Genomic DNA, 18,854 nt, shown 5'->3' with positions numbered 1-18,854 from the left:
CCAGGTTGACCTCAGTCTGTGGGGAAGGCTTTGCCCTGGAGGAGATGGGAATGGTGGGGGGGTTTGGGGGGAAGGTGAGGGGGACGGGAGGGGGGAGAACAAGGGAATCCGTGGCTGATATGTAGAACTGAATTGTATTGCAAAATAAATAAAAAAAAAAAGAAAAAAAATTTGTATGTACTTTCTCCTTTTCAAATATACTGAAATATAAACTAAATTGTAGTTTAATAAGCTTGGATTTGTAAACTGAAGTGCTCGTAGGCCAAGAGGGCTAAGACAAATCTTCGTATTTCCATCTCTCCTTTCCACACACAAAAAGGCATTTGCTCAAAAGGAAGCACAAGAAAGTCTATTTTCATTAAAATCACATTTTGATTCAATTTATATCATAGTGACTGTGAGTGTTTAAGATGCCATTCATTAAGTAGAAGGCCATAATTTAATGGTACAAAGCATCCTCATGGTTAAAATGATCCTACAGAAGTGTATCTTTGGTTATATTATCCAGAGAATATTTAAGACAGGTCCTCAAAAGACAGGCACATACTCTCGGGGCCATATTAGCATGGTGAACAAATATGCACTTTTATCTCCTATATCCATTTTCTTTTAATGTGTCTCTCATCCCTGGTCTGCTCCACCCAGTACAGAATTACACCCATAATGTGCTACTGCTATTGATGACTATATATCTATTCTGGCAAAGAAAGGAAAATGAGTGAGAATTACTAGTGTAAAGAGAACCAGCTATACAGAATGCTTTGTATGCACACGCTAGTCCCATCATTTGATCTCCTTTTATCTTCATGCTTTTATTGAAACACTTTATTATCATCTAACATAATATACTTATGGGTTATTCACCTCCTGCCACTAAAATGTAGGTTTCTGAAAAACCGACTGTTTCTATCTTACTGCCTTGTAAATAATACTTGGCATAGAGGCACATGAAGAATTAATGACTTAAATATGTTAATATTTATAAAATATATACATTCAGTAGACCTATGCTTTTGAGATATATATAAGTTTTTTGCTATATATTTTTAATCTTCATGTGAACTATTAAAATATCTAAACACTAGTTTACCAAAAAATTTAAGATTAGTTAACAAGATTTCCTCATTAATAGTAAATAGCTTTGATTTAATCAAATTCATACAATAAAATTTTTTAAAATGAGAATAGTGAGGAGCACTGGAGACACACTTTAGTGCTATATGATTAATGGGACAGACAAGCCTACAGATGGCCTCTGTAGCACAGCTGTTCCTTTTCTTCTTGTTACTGTAATACTTAGAGTAACTGCAATATTCTCTCAGGATTTAGCTTCCTGAGACATGGAGGAGACCGCTGGAGCAGCCCAGGCTCTGCTCCTCTCTCCCTGGAATATGATGTTCCAAAATGTTTCCGATCAACTAAAACAGTTCTTAGAAATAGGTAACAGTAGATGTTTACAGCAGTAACAAAGGAAAAGCATCGAAATGCAGAAACCTGAGGGTCATTTAAAGAAACCAGCATGCACAAGGAAACTAGACTCTAAGAAGATAAAGGAAAGAAGCTACAACATTAGACAGAATGCATACTGCTGATGTAGAAAGATCAGAGAAACCAAAGTGGCTTCCATACAAAAGATGAATAAAACTGAAAAACCTTTAGTCTGGGGCAGAAAAGAATAAAACAAATAACTAATACTGGTAAAACAAACAATAACAACACAAAGCACGTACCTTAATATAGTGGCGGAGAACATATAGAATTTTACCACTTTTAGATTTCTTAGACAACACTCTGTGAAATTCAGCAAATTCTTTTGTACCAATTTCTGCATAGAGAATAACCACTGGTAAGTTCTCATTGCCTGTGGGAAACTTATGATCTCTTTCAAATAGGTAAGGCCTGGGTCTAAAATGAAAACAATACAAACTTTCAAAAGCAGTGAGAGTCAACTGTACATCAGACAAATACCAAGATATTTTATACTTTCTGCTATCAAAGAATTCATAATGTACACAACTACAGAAATAGGAAAAGAAGAAACTTGTTTTATCCAAAACTGACTATTAAAAATGCTTTAATTTCCAGGAAGGTGCATTGTCAATAAAATAACGAAAATTTAATAATATAATTTTAATCAATTAAAATGTATATTTAATTAGAATAAGTTTTCACTATAGTTCATATTCCCTGAAAACAGCTTCCAAATATTTAAAAGATCATGAATGGCACACCTTCATCAAAAACCAAGAAGTATGAATGAAATCCTTAAGGAAGGTTCAGGAGGTAGAGGAGTCCTGCAGATGTGCACAAAATCTGACAACTCATTTCACTTACACTATTCTAGGTTATTTACAGTTTCTAGTAAATTCTACCCTTACATGTAAAATTAATTACTATCATTTACTTATTAACCTTTTCAGTTTCTAAGGTACAGATCAGTTAAATATCTAGTATACAATAAAAAAGAAACCAAATAGAATAAGACTATGTGAAAGAAATGTTCAGATTCCATAGAAAGTAATTACTGCTTTAGGCCACTATTTTGGAAAAGTTTTCCTTACACAGAAATTCAGACATATACACGGCATCTGATAAATGTGCAAGGTGTGAGCAAGGAAGTAAGGGATGGCAGACCCCTCCTCACACATTTCTAATTAAAAACAGTCCTAGTTTCTTCAAAATTATTGGCAACATGGGGATTGTTTTCTTATCCTTAAAATGGGCTAAAAGACATAAAAAGCTTCATGCAAACACTAATGGAAACAGGAACAGATATCTCTGAATATCTTAGAGTATTAAAATTTCTACTCCAATTCTCTTCTCCATACAGCACTTCTCTATTCTATCACTTTACCTTGCAGCAGCCTTATTCAGCAGCTTTTTAATCTCACTAATTTTACAGGTGTACTTCCTATGGATAACCACAAACGCATTGCATCCATCTGGTGGTAGCTCAGCAGCAGCAACCTGCAATCCCAAACACAGTGTTGTCACAGGAACTCATCATTAGAACATAATCTTAAATCTTTTTTTTTTTTTTGGTTTTTCGAGACAGGGTTTCTCTGCGTAGCTTTGCGCCTTTCCTGGGACTCACTTGGTAGCCCAGGCTGGCCTCGAACTCACAGAGATCCGCCTGGGTCTGCCTCCCGAGTGCTGGGATTAAAGGTGTGCGCCACCACCGCCCGGCCATAATCTTAACTCTTAACTGTTACTTTGGTTAAAATAACTCATCTTTTACTATTAAGTTACTGTTCTAATTAATGTAAAATATTTTAAGAAATAATTTAATAAAATCAACTTTATTCTAGTTGAAATATACATGCAAGTTTTTGAAAAAAATTCTACAAAATTTTTATTATAAGTAATTTCGCTGGCAATGTGTCTTCATGCTTTCCTAACTCCAAATAGACAATATTTAAATAGCTCAGCAAATACTACAGTATGCATCCTCATTAAGCACTGCTTGGGTATTTTTACCTGTTGAAACATCTGAATAGTTGGAGAGTATGCCCTTATAGAGAAAGCAAACTTTAAGAGATTGATGTGTATATTGTCTAAAAATTGTCCAGTTTTCTTCAGGATTAGGTTGTAGTAAGAATAATCTGATTCTACAAAGAGAAAAAAATGTTAGCATTTTACATTCAATAGGCTGGCATATCCCACCTACAGTGCTAAATGAATCAATGTCAAATCATCATATTTTAAGTTTGAGTAAGTACAGTGATATTTTGTCTGTGTCCCCCAATAAAGTTTATCTGAGGATCAGAGGAAAAAGCCAGACACATATTAAACATAGAAGTCAGGCAATGGTAGCACATGCCTTTAATCCTATCACTCGGGAGGCAGGAATCTGTCTGGATCTCTGTGAGTTCAAGGCCACAATGGGAACAGAGCCAGGCGTGGTGGCACACTCCTTGAATTCCAACACTAGTTAACCATAAAGGTTTGAAGGTCTGTGTAGACAGACAGGAAGTGACAAAGCTGGGCAAAAAGGGGAGGTGATGTAGCTAGGTGGAGAGAGGAAGTGAGATGCAAAACAGAAAGGCATACAGGTGTGGGTATACACCTATACCCTCTTTGGCATAGGATCTCCAAGTGGTAAGAACATGGCTGGCTTCTTTCTGCTTTTCTGATCTCTCAGTTTTTCACCCCAATATCTGGTTCTGGCTTTTTTTTTTTTTAATTAATAAAACCATTTAGCACTTCATCCTACAGGTAAGCTGCTAAAGAAAAAATTATTTTGTCTGTTTCAGTGTTTTCTGAGCAATCAACAAAAGATAAGTTTAAAATAATATTGCCCTTAAACTCTATTGGGAATCTATATGCACTTCAACGTATTCCAAGGTTGTGGGCTACTCTACTGGATGAGTGTTAGATCCAGTACGTGGTTCACGGGGAGTGGAGAATAGTAAAGCAAGCACAGTACGACTGCTTGGTGCAGTGAGCCAAGTGTATTCAGCATGTCCACAGTGTTCCAGAAAGCACAATCCAAACCTGCCTTTCATCTGAAGTATCACTGTCTAGAGATGGAGCACACTGAGAAACTGCTCCCTTACTCTAAGCTGATCTCCAGATATGAAAGAGAAGACTGGCTCTTTGAATTCGGTTTTAAAACTCTTTGGGTTACCGAAGGTCACTTAATTTTTGGGGTGGGGGAGAAGAGAATGGTAGTATAAAGCTGAAGACAGCCGAGGGGTGCTGATGGAGATAAGCAGGGAAAGCATCTTCTATCTGTGTGCTCTTTTCTCTGCATCCATGCTGTAGTAAACAACCTCCTATCCATGGTCATGGAAGCAGCACTATGTAAACCCAGTGGCTCACACACAGAAAGGAAGGTACGGAAGTAGGAGAGGACTTTTCAGAGGTAAAAGTGGGATGAGAAATGAGTGAGGACAGAGGGAGTGGAAGTAACTAGAGTCCATTACATACATGCATGCAATCACCAAAGAATAAAATTTTAAGAAATAGACTGTAAATGTCTATACTTTATAACTGACAAAATTGTCTCTATTTTGAAAGAGGGTTAGGCTATTTTATCCTATTAAAACAAATTCATGCTCACCAAATAAATGGCGGGTCATTATTTTACCTTTTCAATTTTCTCTTCATCTTCCCCTTACATTTTACTCAAGTTTTGTCTATTGGAACCTAATCTATGTAAACCACACATGGATTTTTGGCCAGCATAGTCAGCTATTGACTCATTCTCTTTATAGTTTTGCAATCTGCACCTTGCTCTGAGCATTCGGTTATGCCAGGCAATGCCAATGGATGCTTCCTGAAACAGTCAGCTCAGACTGAATGCTATGAACTGAAGTGTTTTTAACATACACTGTATGCACACAGATATGTAATGGATTAGTTACAAAATACAGTATGTCCATATGTCTGTGTGTGCATGGACATGTGTGCATATACACACACATGTGATCAGAGATCAAGTGTTATTTCTCAGTTACCTTCCACCTTCATTTTTGCAGCAAGGTCTCACTGGCCTTGACCTCACTGCATAGGCTAGGCTGGCTAACCCGCAAGCCCTGGGAGCATGACCACAGGTTTCTTAGTCACTGGGGAGTGGGGATCAGACTCTCACTCCAGCAGGAAGTGCTTTACTAACGGAGCCAGCCCTCAGCTCCAAACTTAACGCCCCCTTACTGTCTTCTTTGGCATGTAAGTAACAGATGCATGCATCTCTGGATTGTATGTTAGACAAACAAGGACATCCATTTCATTAGCTTCAACTCAAATTTGCTTTCATCTTTAATAAATGGCAAAATTGTATGCCTAATTTGTTTTGAAATCAATTCCTCATGATTTATTTGGTTTTTGGTTTTTTGGTTCTATAGCTATTTTATATGCCTGTATGTTTGGGGTCATGTAAAAATTTCCCGAGAGAAAAGGGTCACAAGGAGAACGTGTTTCCGAAGCTCCGCTCTACACTGACCTGGTACCTCCTGTGTCCTCCCTCACACCATGGAGAGCCCTGGTAAACGCACAGCTGCTTTGCTGCCTCCACCTATTATAAAGTACTGAGGACACACATCATATTCACTCACCCTTAGAGTACCATCATTTGAGCAGTGTCCAGCATCTCTTAATAATGGTTACTAAATACTCATGTGGTTCAGAAAAGTAGTTTTTAAAAGAAGAAATTACTAGGTTTCAGAAAAATTTTACTTAAAATACCATCAAAGGTGTATCTGACCTCTTTATTTTTATAATCTATTTAATTAAATCAAAAATTGCTAAATTTCAAAGCTGCTTGAGTCAAACAGACTGCAGCAAATGAACAGGTAAACTAATTATCTTCCATTTTTGAGTAAAAAGAAAAGTCTTTACCTAGAGTAAAAAGTTTTCTGCGTCGAGATGGCTAAAGATTTTATGTTTATGGGAATCTACATTCTTGTCATCTATTTTATTTCATGATAAAAAAAAATCTTTCCTTGGGGTTGTAGAGATGGCTCAGAGGTTAAGAGCACTGGCTGCTCTTTCAGAGGTCTGGAGTTCAATTCCCAGCAACCACATGGTGGCTCACAAACATCTGTAATGAGATTTGTGCCCTCTTCTGGCAAGTAGGTGTACATGCAGGCAAAACTTTGTCTACATAATAAAAAAAATAAATCTTAAAAAAAAAAAAAACCTTTCCTTTAGAATAATTAACCCCATAATGTCTGCTGAAAAAACCTACCTTTAATATCTTCAATGTTTTGATATTCTCTAAAAATACATTGCATGTATTAATAAATAAACACTTTTTGGCATCTATAAAATAGGAATTAATTGTATAGCTAGTGAGATGAAAACACATTATCTGACTTTTTTAGGGTAATTACTGTAAGCATCTTTAAGAGTTTAAAGGCAAAAGTACACAGGCAATAAAAATGAAGCAAGGCCAATAAACATTTGTCCAAACTCACAGAATGTACAAGAGTAAGAGTGTAAAGTATAAATTTTAAATAATAATGATGTCATTACAGGCTAATTGACTCAGGTGAAGGGCTCTGAATGAGGGGGGCTCTTCATGTGAGTAAGCAGAGCAGACATGAGGAATCTCTGCACTTCTTGCTCACTTCTGCTGTAGTCTTAAAATAAACTCTACTAAAACAAGAAAAAAAAATCCTAGATGCAAAACTAACACCATGTCTAAGAAATTTAGGTTAAATAACTCAACAATTCTGATTTTTCTTTAATATGTAATCATTACTATTTGAGTTTTCCTACAGGCTTTGTATCTTAGAAATGAATGCTTAGAACAGTTTCTTAGGGTTTCTATTGCTGTGATAAAGCACAATGGCCCAAAGCAATTTGGGGAGGAAAAGGGTCTATTGCAGATTACAGGTCCTGATCACAGTCCTTCATGAGGGAAGTCAGGGCAGGAATTTGGGCAGGAACTTGGAGGTAGGAACCTGGAGACAGGAACCTGAGCAGAGAGACCATGAACAGACCATGGAAGAGAGCTGCTCCCCCAGGCTGGCCGGCTTGCTCTCTCCCTCCTTTCTTCTCCTCCTCCCCCTCCTCCTTCCTTCTTTCCCTCTTTGAGACAGGGTCTCTCTTATCTAGCCTTGGTGGGCCTGAATTTTCTGTCAACTAGTCTGTCCTCAACCATGCCCAGCCCCAACCTGCTTTCATTTATAGCCCAGGACCAGTTTCCCAAGGCTGGCACAACCCAGAATGGGCTGGGCTCTCCCATATCAGTCACTTACTAAAAAATGTACCACAGGCTTGCCCACAGGTTAATCTGAGTTGGGACTTTTTTTCAGATAAGGTTCCCTCTGTACAAACGACTCTAGCTGTGCCAAGCTGACATAAAAACAGACAGCACAGTCTCCATTAAATCATCTTTTCAAAGTTTAGAGAGGGTTTTTTCTTTCTTTGTTTTGAGACAAGGTCTCATGTACCCCAGTTGACATCTGATTCAGTATACAGCCAAGGGTGACCTTGAATTTCTCATCCTTCTGCATCATAAATGATAGGATAACAAAAGTATGCCATTATGCTTGTTCCTTTGGTAATAGTGGTGATCCAAACCAGGGCTTCTTGCACGCTAGGCGAGAACTCTGCCAACAGAGCTACATGCCTAACCTTCAAATACAATGTTTAAGATTACCAATGCAGCAATTAGCACTCACATTTAATTAGCATGTAACACATATCTAAGGCATGCAAGTAAGTATAAATTTCATATGCTAAAATTTGTACATCACTTACCTGTTTGCTTATAAACTGCTAATTCTCTCACTGTTTCCACAAACTGCCAAAACTTTTCATTACTTTCTTCTGCCATAAATTCACTGTTAAAAAATAAAACAAAAATTAGTTTAGCTAGTATAAATTACACTGTAAAACAAAATAGTATTTTATTACAAAACCTCCAAAGCTTTTCTTTATCATTATTGACAACTTAGAAATGTGTAATTTGTTTTTCTGTCTACATGAAATACCACTAAGGTAACAAAAACAAGAACATTAAAGGTAAATAGTAAATGAAAAAATCATCTACTGTTCATCAGCAAAATTGGTACTATAAATACTATATAAAAGTCATATATAGGACCCTATTGCTGAAGATACCAAATTCTTTGATCACAAGACATGGAGAAATCAGACTGCAGGCTATTTGGGGAGAAAACTCATCAAGTCTTAACCATAGGTGGTCTCTGCACATAGACTGTGTCGTTAACACCTCTCTTCAAGTCCAGGGGACACTGTAACACAGGGCAGAGGAGCACTGCTGTGAAACTGAGTTCTGGACACAAGACCCCCGAACTCATGAGCTCACAGTAGCTGTGGCTGTCTGCGTAAAACCTGCACAACATCAAGCTGGACAACTTTCCATCGTGGATAGGAACGGGGCTCTTAGGCCCCAACCCAAACTGAGAAGCTACCGGCAGAGACTGATGGCTTCTGAGGGAGGAGAATCAGCTTTATTCAAGGGTAGGGCTCCTGGCATGCTGCCACGTGGAACATATAGATGAACAGAAATGGGTTAATTTAAGACAAAAGAGCTAGCTAGCAAGAAGCTGAAGTCATAGGCCATACAGCTTGTAATTAATATACACCTCTGAGTGATTATTTTAAAGTGGCTGTGGGACCTGGGTGAAAGAGATTCATCTCCACCCCCCAGAGAAACTTCTGGCTACATTGGCGCCCAATGTGGAGCACAAGATATGGTTCAAATTTTAAAAAGTCTTATAATAAAAAACCCTGAGCCAGATATTGGGGTGAAAGTTGAAAGATCAGAGAGGCAGAACAAGCCACAGCCACCACCTCTTACCTCACCAACTCCTCAGCCTGAATGAGCTTCCTCAGCTGAAAAGGCTTCTAAGGGACAGGGACACTTCTGCCGAAAAGCCTTAAGTTCCTGTCTCCTCATGCCTTATATACCTTTCTCTGCCCAGCCATCACTTCCTGGGATTAAAGGCGTGTGTGCGCTGGGATTAAAGGTGTGTGCCACCACTGTCTGGCCTCTATGTTTAATCTAGTGGCTTGTTCTGTCCTCTGATCTTCAGGCAAAGTTTATTAGGGTCCACAATACATCACCACAGCTAGGAGACACAGTGGATAAGAGGAAGCTATAATAATTTAGTCAATAAAAATTGTTGCCTAGCATCAAATAGCTAGAATGTAACATAGGGTGATGAGGTTTCGTTTTAGAACCACTGGATGTTGTTTTGTAAATACATAAAATAGTTACAAAACGTTATGCCCAATAGATAGAAAAAACTTGAGACAAAGTGTCCCTTTTGTAGCCCCAGGCTGGCCAAAAACTCATGAATTACGATCCTCCTACTCCGCAGGGATGGCAAAGGCTTGCCATCGTGAGCCACAAGAGGCAGCATTTCCGTTTACCGGAACATGAAAGGACAAAAATCTATCTATGTCCGCTTTCTGCACGGTAACTACACAGAATGACTAACAAATCCCCTTGGACGAGAAGGGGGGCGGGCAGTGGGAGTATCGCCGAAAAGCTGCCTCACCACCATAAAAACTTGGGAATGAGACACGACAAAAACGTTAACTAGAAAACCAGGTGCTTCAAACACGATCTGCTGACCAGAACTGTGTCGAGCGTTTGCATTTAACGCCACATTCCGCCTTCCAGATCGGCAAGACCCGCGGGGACACGAACTGAGACAGGGAAGTTTCAAAAACTCTTAAGCGCGCGCGCGCGGGGGGAAGATGGGGCGAGCGAGTGGCAGAGATGTGTAGAGTGACTGTCCAAGCAGCGAAGCAGTGATGCTCCGGGTGCCTGGGGACACCGAGGGAGCCAGAAGCCACCTGATCAGAGACGCCCAGGGATGCCCGACCTGCGGGCACCCAGTGTGAGGCGCCGGGGGCTGTGCAGACGCGCAGTCCCGGAGGACGGCAGATCTAAGGGGACGCTGGGGTGGGAGGGGACGACGCTTCCGAGGGGCGTCGGGCCAGAGCGGACCCCGGGGCGGGCGGGCGGACCCCGGGGCGGGCGGGCGGACGCGGGACTGTGCAGCACGGGCTGGAGGAGCAGCCGCCGGGGTCCCTCCGCCCGCCGCCACGCCCCGGCCTCGGCGCTCCGCTGGGCCCGGGCCCCAGGGCACCCACCTGGCCTCCAGCAGCAGCGGGGTCTCGGGCCACTTGGCAGCCAAGTGTGCGGTCACCGCCTTGGACGCGGCCGCCGACGGGGCGCCGAGGAGGGCGAGCCACAGCGCGACCGAGCGCAGGAGGAGCAGCCACCGCAGCAGCAGCGCCTTCGCGGCTCCGGCCCGCGCCATGGCGCGCCGAGGGAAGCGCGAGCCGCCACGCCACTGTGCCCGGCTCCGGGTGCGCCGCCGCCCACTTCCGGTGGGGGGAGCTGCAGGCCGTTACAGGGCCGGCCAGGGTCGTGCGCATGCGTGGCCGCAGAGGTCCAGGGGGCTCGGGGTGGGGGGCCCACGCGGGCCGACGCCGCAGCTCCGGAGCGTCCGCCGCGGGGTCTCGGGGTCCTGGGGTTGAAGGCCTGGCACACCGGGTGCGCAGCCCGTCCTCCCATACCAGCCTAAGACTAGCTGGGGCTGCCCCAAACCAGCTAGTCCAGGACCCCCCGCGCTGAGCATCCACCTTGGAAGGATGGAGGAATTGAGGGCGGTGTGGGGGGCTGAGGCCAGGCCTCCAAAGTGACTTCTAAAGCCGCAGACTCGCGTGCAATGCTGGGAGAGCTGCGGTCACCCGTGGCTGCCAGGCTTTCGCTGCTCCCCTGTCAAGTTCCCATCCGCAGGAGGCACGCTCGCTTTTGGAGTTGGGTGCAGAAGTGGGTTCCTTACTCTCAGCCGCTTGGGAGGCCCAGGTGATTCCTGTGCACTTACAAGATTGAGCGGTGCTGCCTCAAAAGATGACAGCTGGTCAGAAAAACACCGGGAAACGATAGGGGTGACATGTAAGAGAGAGGAGGGAAAAACAGCTCGGGGGGAGCACAGAGCCCGTGCTCTCCATCCGTGTGCACCTGTGTGGGTATAGGCCACCTGTTCCAGATGCCAACACACACACACACACACACACACACACACACACACACACACACACACACACAGGCGGGGGGGGGGGGCAGAAACAGAGACAGACAGACAGAGAGCACTCCGTTTCCCCTCACATGTCTAGCTTTCCTTAGAAGGCCGTGTTCTGAAAGATGCCCAGGTAAGTCTCACTTCCAAAATGGCATCTTCACTTACGGGTTTTTCTTCCTGTGACTTCTTCACCTTCAGACTCCCCAGATCTCTTCAGCTGTTGCATTTTCATCGTTGGATTTTCACTTTAGGATCTGAACACAGTGCTTGGTTTTTCCCCTACTGCAGATAGTATTTTTCTTCGAGAATTCACACCTCACTCATTGCTGGCACAATATATGTTGAGGATCAGTCAGTATTGAAAAGGCCTCTGTAGGTCCTTGGTAGTCCTGGGTAGTCAGAGAGTCAAGGCCAGTGAACGACATTTCCACCCATCGAACCTGAGAAAAGGTATATTGTGAAACTTTTACGTGTATTTGCTTTCAGCTGAAATTGTGGGATAGAAGGAAATGAAATGTTGACAGGAAGAGTCTTAAATGCCAGCACATCTCATACAGTGTCAATCTTGACTCAAAAAACCGACTTGCTATGTAAGTCACATGCAATATATCATTAAAGGACACTAATAAAACTCGTTAGCACACATTCCTGTTGAATTCAAAGTAGTGGACAGGCTACATCATTCTTTTGGAGAAAATGGAATTCACTTACTATTGACCATTTATGTAATTACACATCTTATCTCTTAGGGTATTTTCCCAGCAGTTTAAGTGATTTTAGGACATTTCCTCACATCGGTCATCTCCAGGCTTATTTCTGCAGATAAGAGGGTGACACTGGGTGACCTTCAAGTTTTCTTCTCTATGTAATTACCCTGTGCAGGCAGAAAAAAACAACAACGAAGCATTTTAAGTCGGTAAAATAGCCAAGGATTCTAAAATCAGTAAATTATAAAGTTTGATCAATAAGTTTTAAAAATCAATAACCCCTTGGTACAGGTTGGCCATGAACCGTACACACTTCAGAGACATAATTACACTTTAGCATTTTCTTTTTTTAGGAAAATGCAATTCAGTTAGTCACTTCAGGGTACTGTGAATGAAAAATTCATGATAGCAGTTTTCATTATATGTGGAAGAAGTGATTAATGAGTTCTTTATAATAAGAAACGTGTTTCATGGAATAAATCATCTTGAATTCCTCTTAAGGTGCAGAGTGGGCTACTTGCATTTAGTGATTATAATGTGCTGTGTGAGAATAAAGTTAGATAAAAGAGTCTTAATCTTCTGAGCCTAAATGAAGTCTCAAAAGTTTAAATGAAGTTTTAAAATGCCCTGTTTTGTTTTTTAGATATCCTTTGTTGTAAAGTAGACCCTATTCTCATGTTTTAATTGGAATATTTTAAATATACAAAAGCATTCTTACATTTTATTCCAGTTGGGAAGGATTCATAAACTTAAAGAATTTGTCATATCTCCTCTCTAGGCAAGATTATGTCAAAATCATAAGCAAATGAATAATGGTTTAGAGTTTTTAATTTAAGGATCAGCAAGTCCAATTTTATAACTTTCCATATTTTATTTAAAATAAGTTACAAATGTCTAACCCCAGCTTTTATTTGTTTGTTTTTGAATCCCAGGTAGTGAACCCAGAGCTTTGTGCATACTCAGCAGGTATTTTACTCCTGAGCTACCCAAGCTCTAGCTCGTCATCTTTGATGGCATGTGTGTAGGTTCACACATGTGGTTCAGTATAGTGGCTTTAAGACAGCAAGCAGTGGCTGTGAACTATAGTCATTTTTAGATTAGTCGTTTTGTGAGAACTTGGTATTAAACAACTACTTTCTATGCTTATACGTATAGCTAGTAAGGTCAAAGTATTCATTATTGGTGGCAAAATACATGTAAGATAATTGATCATTTTAACCATTTTTGATTTTTATAGTAGATAGTGTTAAGTAAATTCACACTGTTTTGCAACTGATCTCAAGGATTTCTCATCTTGCAACTTTCAGAATTCTTCTCCCAACCTCTCATTCTACTTTTTGATTCTATTAATTTGATGCGTCTAGATAATCACAAGAATAAAATCATACAATATTTTATGACTGGTTTATTTTAGCATAATTCCCTAAAGCTTTCTCCATGCTCTAGCATGTTTCAGAATTCCCTTCATTTTTAGGGCTGGCCACTATTCTGCTATCATATCATGGCATTTTGTTGATTCATCCTTCCATGGAAACTTGAGTTTCTTCCACATTTCAGTACTTGTCAATACCCTGGTATGAATTTGAGTATAGAAATGTCTCTTCAGGGTTCTGCTTTCAATTGTCTTGGATCTCCACTTGGAAGTGGAATTGCTGGATCATAGGTAATTCTACTTTTAGATTTTTGAGGAATTGCCATACTGTTTTCTTTATCGATTGTACTATTTCACATTCTCACCAAAAAGGAATGAGTGTACAAGGGTTCCAATTTTTCTGTATTCTCACCAAAAATGAGGTGATATTTCATTGTGGCTTTAATTTTAATCTCCCAAATGATCAAGTTGTTTTGAAGCATAACTTTTAGAATTAACTTCAGAGCTAATTTCTGAATTGAAGACAATACTCTCCATAATGGTGTAAGTACAAGACAGTGACCTTTGTCCCTCTTCACTCGTCATCTCTGAAGACACTACTTAGAAGACTGACTTTGGTTGACACTCATGGCCCTTCCTAAAGAATGGAGTCAGTGGAGGGTTGGTGATACAGCTCACTGTTCGAGAGCTCTTATCTAGCCAACATGAGGCCCTGAACTAAATCCCAGTAATGAAAAGGAAAATTAACTTCACAATTGACCAGATAGGTCTTCCTCATAATTATGTAAAGAATAGCTTCAGCTAGTAAGATATTCTTTCTCTTACCCGCATCACACTGGAAGCAAGTTTTTATGGCAGTTCAGAGTGATACAGTTTTTTGTTGTCCATGTTTAAGGCATGGTTTTGACCTCACCATCATAGCTGGTGGCCCATATCTCCGGGCATCATTAATATGTTCTTGGATAAAGAAGGAAGAAGGATCAAAACCAAAGATAAAACCTGGCTGACTAACCGAGCTGATCCACAGAAGGCCTGCTAACAACATCTGTTTATTGACTAGTTCCATGCTCTGTGACAACTTCTGTCCTGATAAATCCCAGGAAACAGAATTTTATAGCTGGGATATTTTCTCTCTTTCCTGGCAAGATTGGGATTCTGTGGTTAAGAAACTAGGGAGTGAGGTATAGGCTCATGGCAAAACTCATATATACCTTCTTTAAGTATCTCTTTTTGAAGAAATAGTCTGGAAAGAAGGCATGGATTGAGATTCTAGAAGACAAAACACAATTTGGAAGGCAACATCAATAAAGGCATTGTCTGCTACAAGTAAATACCTTAGAGCTTAAAATAAGTACCGTAATATGAGTTTAATTGGTTGGAGAAAGTCAATGCTAATTGCTTGAAGGTCAACTCGCAGTTAAGAGGGGCCTTTATTTCAAGTAGTAGTATCATCCCAAAGAAGAAAATATCAACATTTATTGTTGAGTTATCTTGGCTCTGTTACATTTGCAGCTGGATGTGCTAAAAATCATGTCTAAAATTAAGTTATACCAAGTATTATGAGGCAAGAAAATTCACACCAGTTATGTCATTTTTTTAAGTCTCCTGACCCAGCAGTTGATGTGAATAAGATTAAATAACATGTTCCATTTCAAAGGCTAAAATTCCATTATTCTTGGCAAGTTAAAGGAATATCAGCGAAGTTCGTTCTTCTTGTTTGTCTTCTCATCTTCTCATTTCAGCTGTAGAATGAAGGGACAGGATGTGACTAAATACAGAAGCATGGAGGCCATTTGAGCGCTGCATCAAAAGGGGAGCTTGTGTCTTGCATGCTGTCAGTTGGTGATATTAGAAGTGGTGCAGGAATGGGGAAAAGGTGAGAAGCTTTACAATGTCCGCTGAGTCCATTAACCTATTCACTTATTTTCATTGTCTCCATTCCCCTTGGAGACCCAGTGCCCAGTGTTTGTTGTTATGCTCACTTGCTTTTTACTATTTTCTCTTTCGCTGTTATTCTGCTGCCATCCATTTTTAATTCACTGTGAATGAACTTTAGACACGAAGCTAGAGCTGCAGAGCACTGTTTGAAAGACTGTGTGGTCTGCTCCAAGGCCAAGCATTCCTCCCAGTTGCAGCTGTACTGAGAACACTGGAACTTGAGCACGTCCTAAGAGACCAGGTTGTTGTTTTATGGTCTGGTTTTCTACACACTTCTCCCTATGGCCCAGGCTTGTCTTCACACCACACCTTTAACTTCAGTGGTCTGCTCCCTCCTCTAAGGCTGCCCCAGCTCAGCCTAACCTGGCCTCTTCATCTCATACCTCAGAGAATTTTCATTTCGAATCATAGGGCATCTAGAATATCTCAGATGGAGCCCTCTAAAGAGAGTAGACTTGCATAACAAGTCTAGGAACCTGCATGTCTCAGGAGCATCTGTCTCAGAGAGACCAGGCAGTGGGTGCTGTAGTTTCATCATGTGAAAAAACTCTGACCAAAAGCAACTTAGGGAAGGAAAGGTTTACTTCCACTCTCACTTCCTGGTGAGGAAACTCAGGGCATGATCTCAGACAGGAGCTTGGAGCAGAAACTGAAGGAATGAAGGAACGCTGTTTGCTGACTCTCAGACTGCACTAAGTTAGTTTTCTGACACCGTTCGGAATCACCTGCTCTGCAGTGGAGCTGCCTTCAGTGGGCTGAGCCCTCCTGTACCAATTAGCAATGGAGACAGCTTATAACCCCGTCTGTTAGTCTCTTCTCAAGTGAGTCTGTGTCGTGTCCAGTTGAGTTTTAACCAGCAGCATCTGTAAACAAATACCCCATGATAGGGTAGACAGGGTGGCGCTGTCTCAAAAGTGATTGTCTAGAGAATGAATGTCCTGAAATTTTGCTAACAAATCCAGGCATTGGGAACTGAAGTATTTTAGTGCATTTCATGATCATATTAACATATATAACAGTAATGAAGATAAAACTGCCAATGTGATCATTTTATGGAGACTTAAAAATCCATCTGTAAAAATAAAAACTGATGTAATTGCACAGATTTAGATGAACTTCTTACTGGTTTAAAATTCATAGTACTACACCACAATATTACATTCAATAAAATTATTATTATTAAATGCCTTGTGCATACCTAGGTTATGGCAGCAATGATATTTGAAAATGTATAATTATAATTTATTGTCATGTTTTGTTATCTATCATAATTTCTAGTGGTTATATTGTATACAGACATGTAGCTAGAGTTTTTCTGCCTGGCCCACAGTCAGGACAAATCTCTCTCACCCGCCAGTCCCAAGCCGCTCAAACCCGATCAAGTAAACACAGACATTTATATTGGTTACAAACTGTATGGCCGTGGCAGGCTTCTTGCTAACTGTTCTTACAGCTTAAATTAATCCATTTCTATTAATCTATACCTTGCCACGTGACTTGTGGCTTACTGGTACTTTACATCTTCCTTGTCCTGATGGCGGCTGGCAGTGTCTCCCCTCCCAGCTTTCTGTTCTCTCAATTTTTCTCTCTGTTAGTCCCGCCTATACTTCCTGCCTGGCCACTGCCAATCAGTGATTTATTCATTGTCCAATCAGCAACACATTTGACATACAGACCATCCCACAGCACAGACATTCATGAGTTTATAGTTAACTAATAGGTAGGTGCTTTCTAAATTTGTCTCCAAGTTTCCTATCAAACCTTAATGTTCATGTAGCAGAGTTTTCTGTTCATAATTTTCCCAAACTGGTAGGAACATTGGTGTGGACTTGGTATTAAATCCTGCTAAGAATTATAAGCCATATCCTTACCTAAAATTTATGTTTGAAGTCACTGTAATTTGAAATGTCAGAATCATTTCTGCCATTGATTTAGGAGCTCTCTCTTGCCTCCCCATTTCTCTGCTGTGTTGTCTGGATTTATATTGAAGCATTTGGCTTCTGCTTTATCTCTAATTCAGCCAGGCTCCGGGAGTTGCACAGTAAAACCAGCTGGCACAGAGTTGAGCCTGCATCAGCATATTGATGCTGTGATACCACAATGTTTCTCCGTCTTACTAAACTGCCTCACACAGGCATTAAACAGGTGTGGTGACAAAAGAGAGCTGACAGTTATCATCCCAGAGTGGATGAACGGTTGCCCATTTGAAGAGAAAATGTCCAGCAGTAAGGTGGTGCATTATCATAGTGACAAAACCCAAATCAATAGATCCCAACTGTCAATAGTAAGTAAGAATGATTGCGGCTTTCTGCTGGTGGTTTATGATGAAGGGTTTAGACCAGAACACTCTGGGCTCTAAACATAATTAAAACAGAACTCACTATTATGGAGATGCTTAGGAAAGACCCAAAACAGCTGCCCACTCCTGATATGAAGAATAGCTAGATAATCATTTAAAATTTAATTGACTTCTCATTGAAGAAAATATATAGAGAAAAACTCCTACCTTCTATTTATATGTTTGAATGAATTTTTCATACCCCTGATATCATGTGACCTTTTCAAGATCAATGAATGGCATATCACTACTACCCTTGTCTATGAGCACACCTCACTTTGCATATCTAACCACTAACCTGAGTTCTCACATAATAAATTTACTTTTTCTTTTTTTTGAGCCACAATTCTGTGCTATTTTTAAAGTGGTTTAAGGTGGGAGGTATATTATATTACCAACCACACCTGTAGTGGGTAGCCATTCCAGCTTTGGTCTGGAAGTTCCAACCCCCACTGAGGCTTCGGTAACTATCACGCTTACAAGGCGGGGCCAAGGGAGGGCCCTGAAGACCTGAGATTGGGACACACCACTCTCTCTGTTCCTGGACCCTGGACGGTGGAGGTTGACCCAGCAGAGCTCCAGAGAACACCGCTGGACTGCGATACGACTTCCCCAGACCCTGTGACCTACCTATCCCTTCATTTGTAAGTTGCGCCACTAATAAACTTTCCTTTTAACTACATGGAGTGGCCTTAATAATTTCACCAATACACACCTGATAGATCATTCTATGAAGAATAAACTGATATCCATAACTCAGGTAAGAAAAGGTGGGAATGGTTCAGGTGAGAGAAGGGAAGAAGTCAGCAAAGCAGAGTTAAGGCTGCAAATGAAGGAACAAACATGCAGGTCTGTGAATAAAGCACCAGGGGTTCAAGTTGACATGACTGGGGATGCAGCCCCTCACCCAGAGTCCGGAACAGGATTTAGGGGATGGGGTGAGTTCAGTGTTGGAGGTATTGAGTTTCAGAGGGGATGCTGCA

The 18,854-nt window shown here is 41.0% G+C and overlaps 1 protein-coding gene and 1 long non-coding RNA gene across 3 annotated transcripts in view; one reads left to right on the top strand and one right to left on the bottom strand.

Moving 5' to 3' along the window:
* The window catches only part of Uggt2 (UDP-glucose glycoprotein glucosyltransferase 2), a 140,058-nt gene extending 129,195 nt beyond the window's left edge, over positions 1-10,863 (bottom strand). For both annotated transcript variants that reach the window (XR_008216919.1, XM_052732466.1), the window contains exons 1-5: positions 10,579-10,863; positions 8,209-8,291; positions 3,478-3,608; positions 2,855-2,967; positions 1,731-1,905 (exon numbers count right to left, since the gene is read on the bottom strand). Coding sequence is in view for 1 of the 2 variants with exons in the window: in XM_052732466.1 (XP_052588426.1) it covers positions 1,731-1,905; positions 2,855-2,967; positions 3,478-3,608; positions 8,209-8,291; positions 10,579-10,748 (672 nt within the window). In the remaining variant the exon portion in view is untranslated. The remainder of the gene's footprint in view (positions 1-1,730; positions 1,906-2,854; positions 2,968-3,477; positions 3,609-8,208; positions 8,292-10,578) is intronic.
* A 322-nt stretch (positions 10,864-11,185) lies between these two features.
* Positions 11,186-18,553, top strand: LOC128107042 (uncharacterized). The gene is made up of 2 exons (XR_008216920.1): positions 11,186-11,299; positions 15,338-18,553. It is a non-coding gene; the product is annotated as an uncharacterized LOC128107042 (long non-coding RNA).
* The last annotated feature ends 301 nt before the right edge of the window (positions 18,554-18,854 follow it).

Source organism: Peromyscus californicus, unplaced genomic scaffold (genome assembly GCF_007827085.1).
Source record: "Peromyscus californicus insignis strain IS unplaced genomic scaffold, ASM782708v3 Scaffold_12__1_contigs__length_115047231, whole genome shotgun sequence".
In the NCBI taxonomy this organism is placed as follows: domain Eukaryota; kingdom Metazoa; phylum Chordata; class Mammalia; order Rodentia; family Cricetidae; genus Peromyscus; species Peromyscus californicus.
This window is presented reverse-complemented; position numbering and strand designations above follow the sequence as displayed.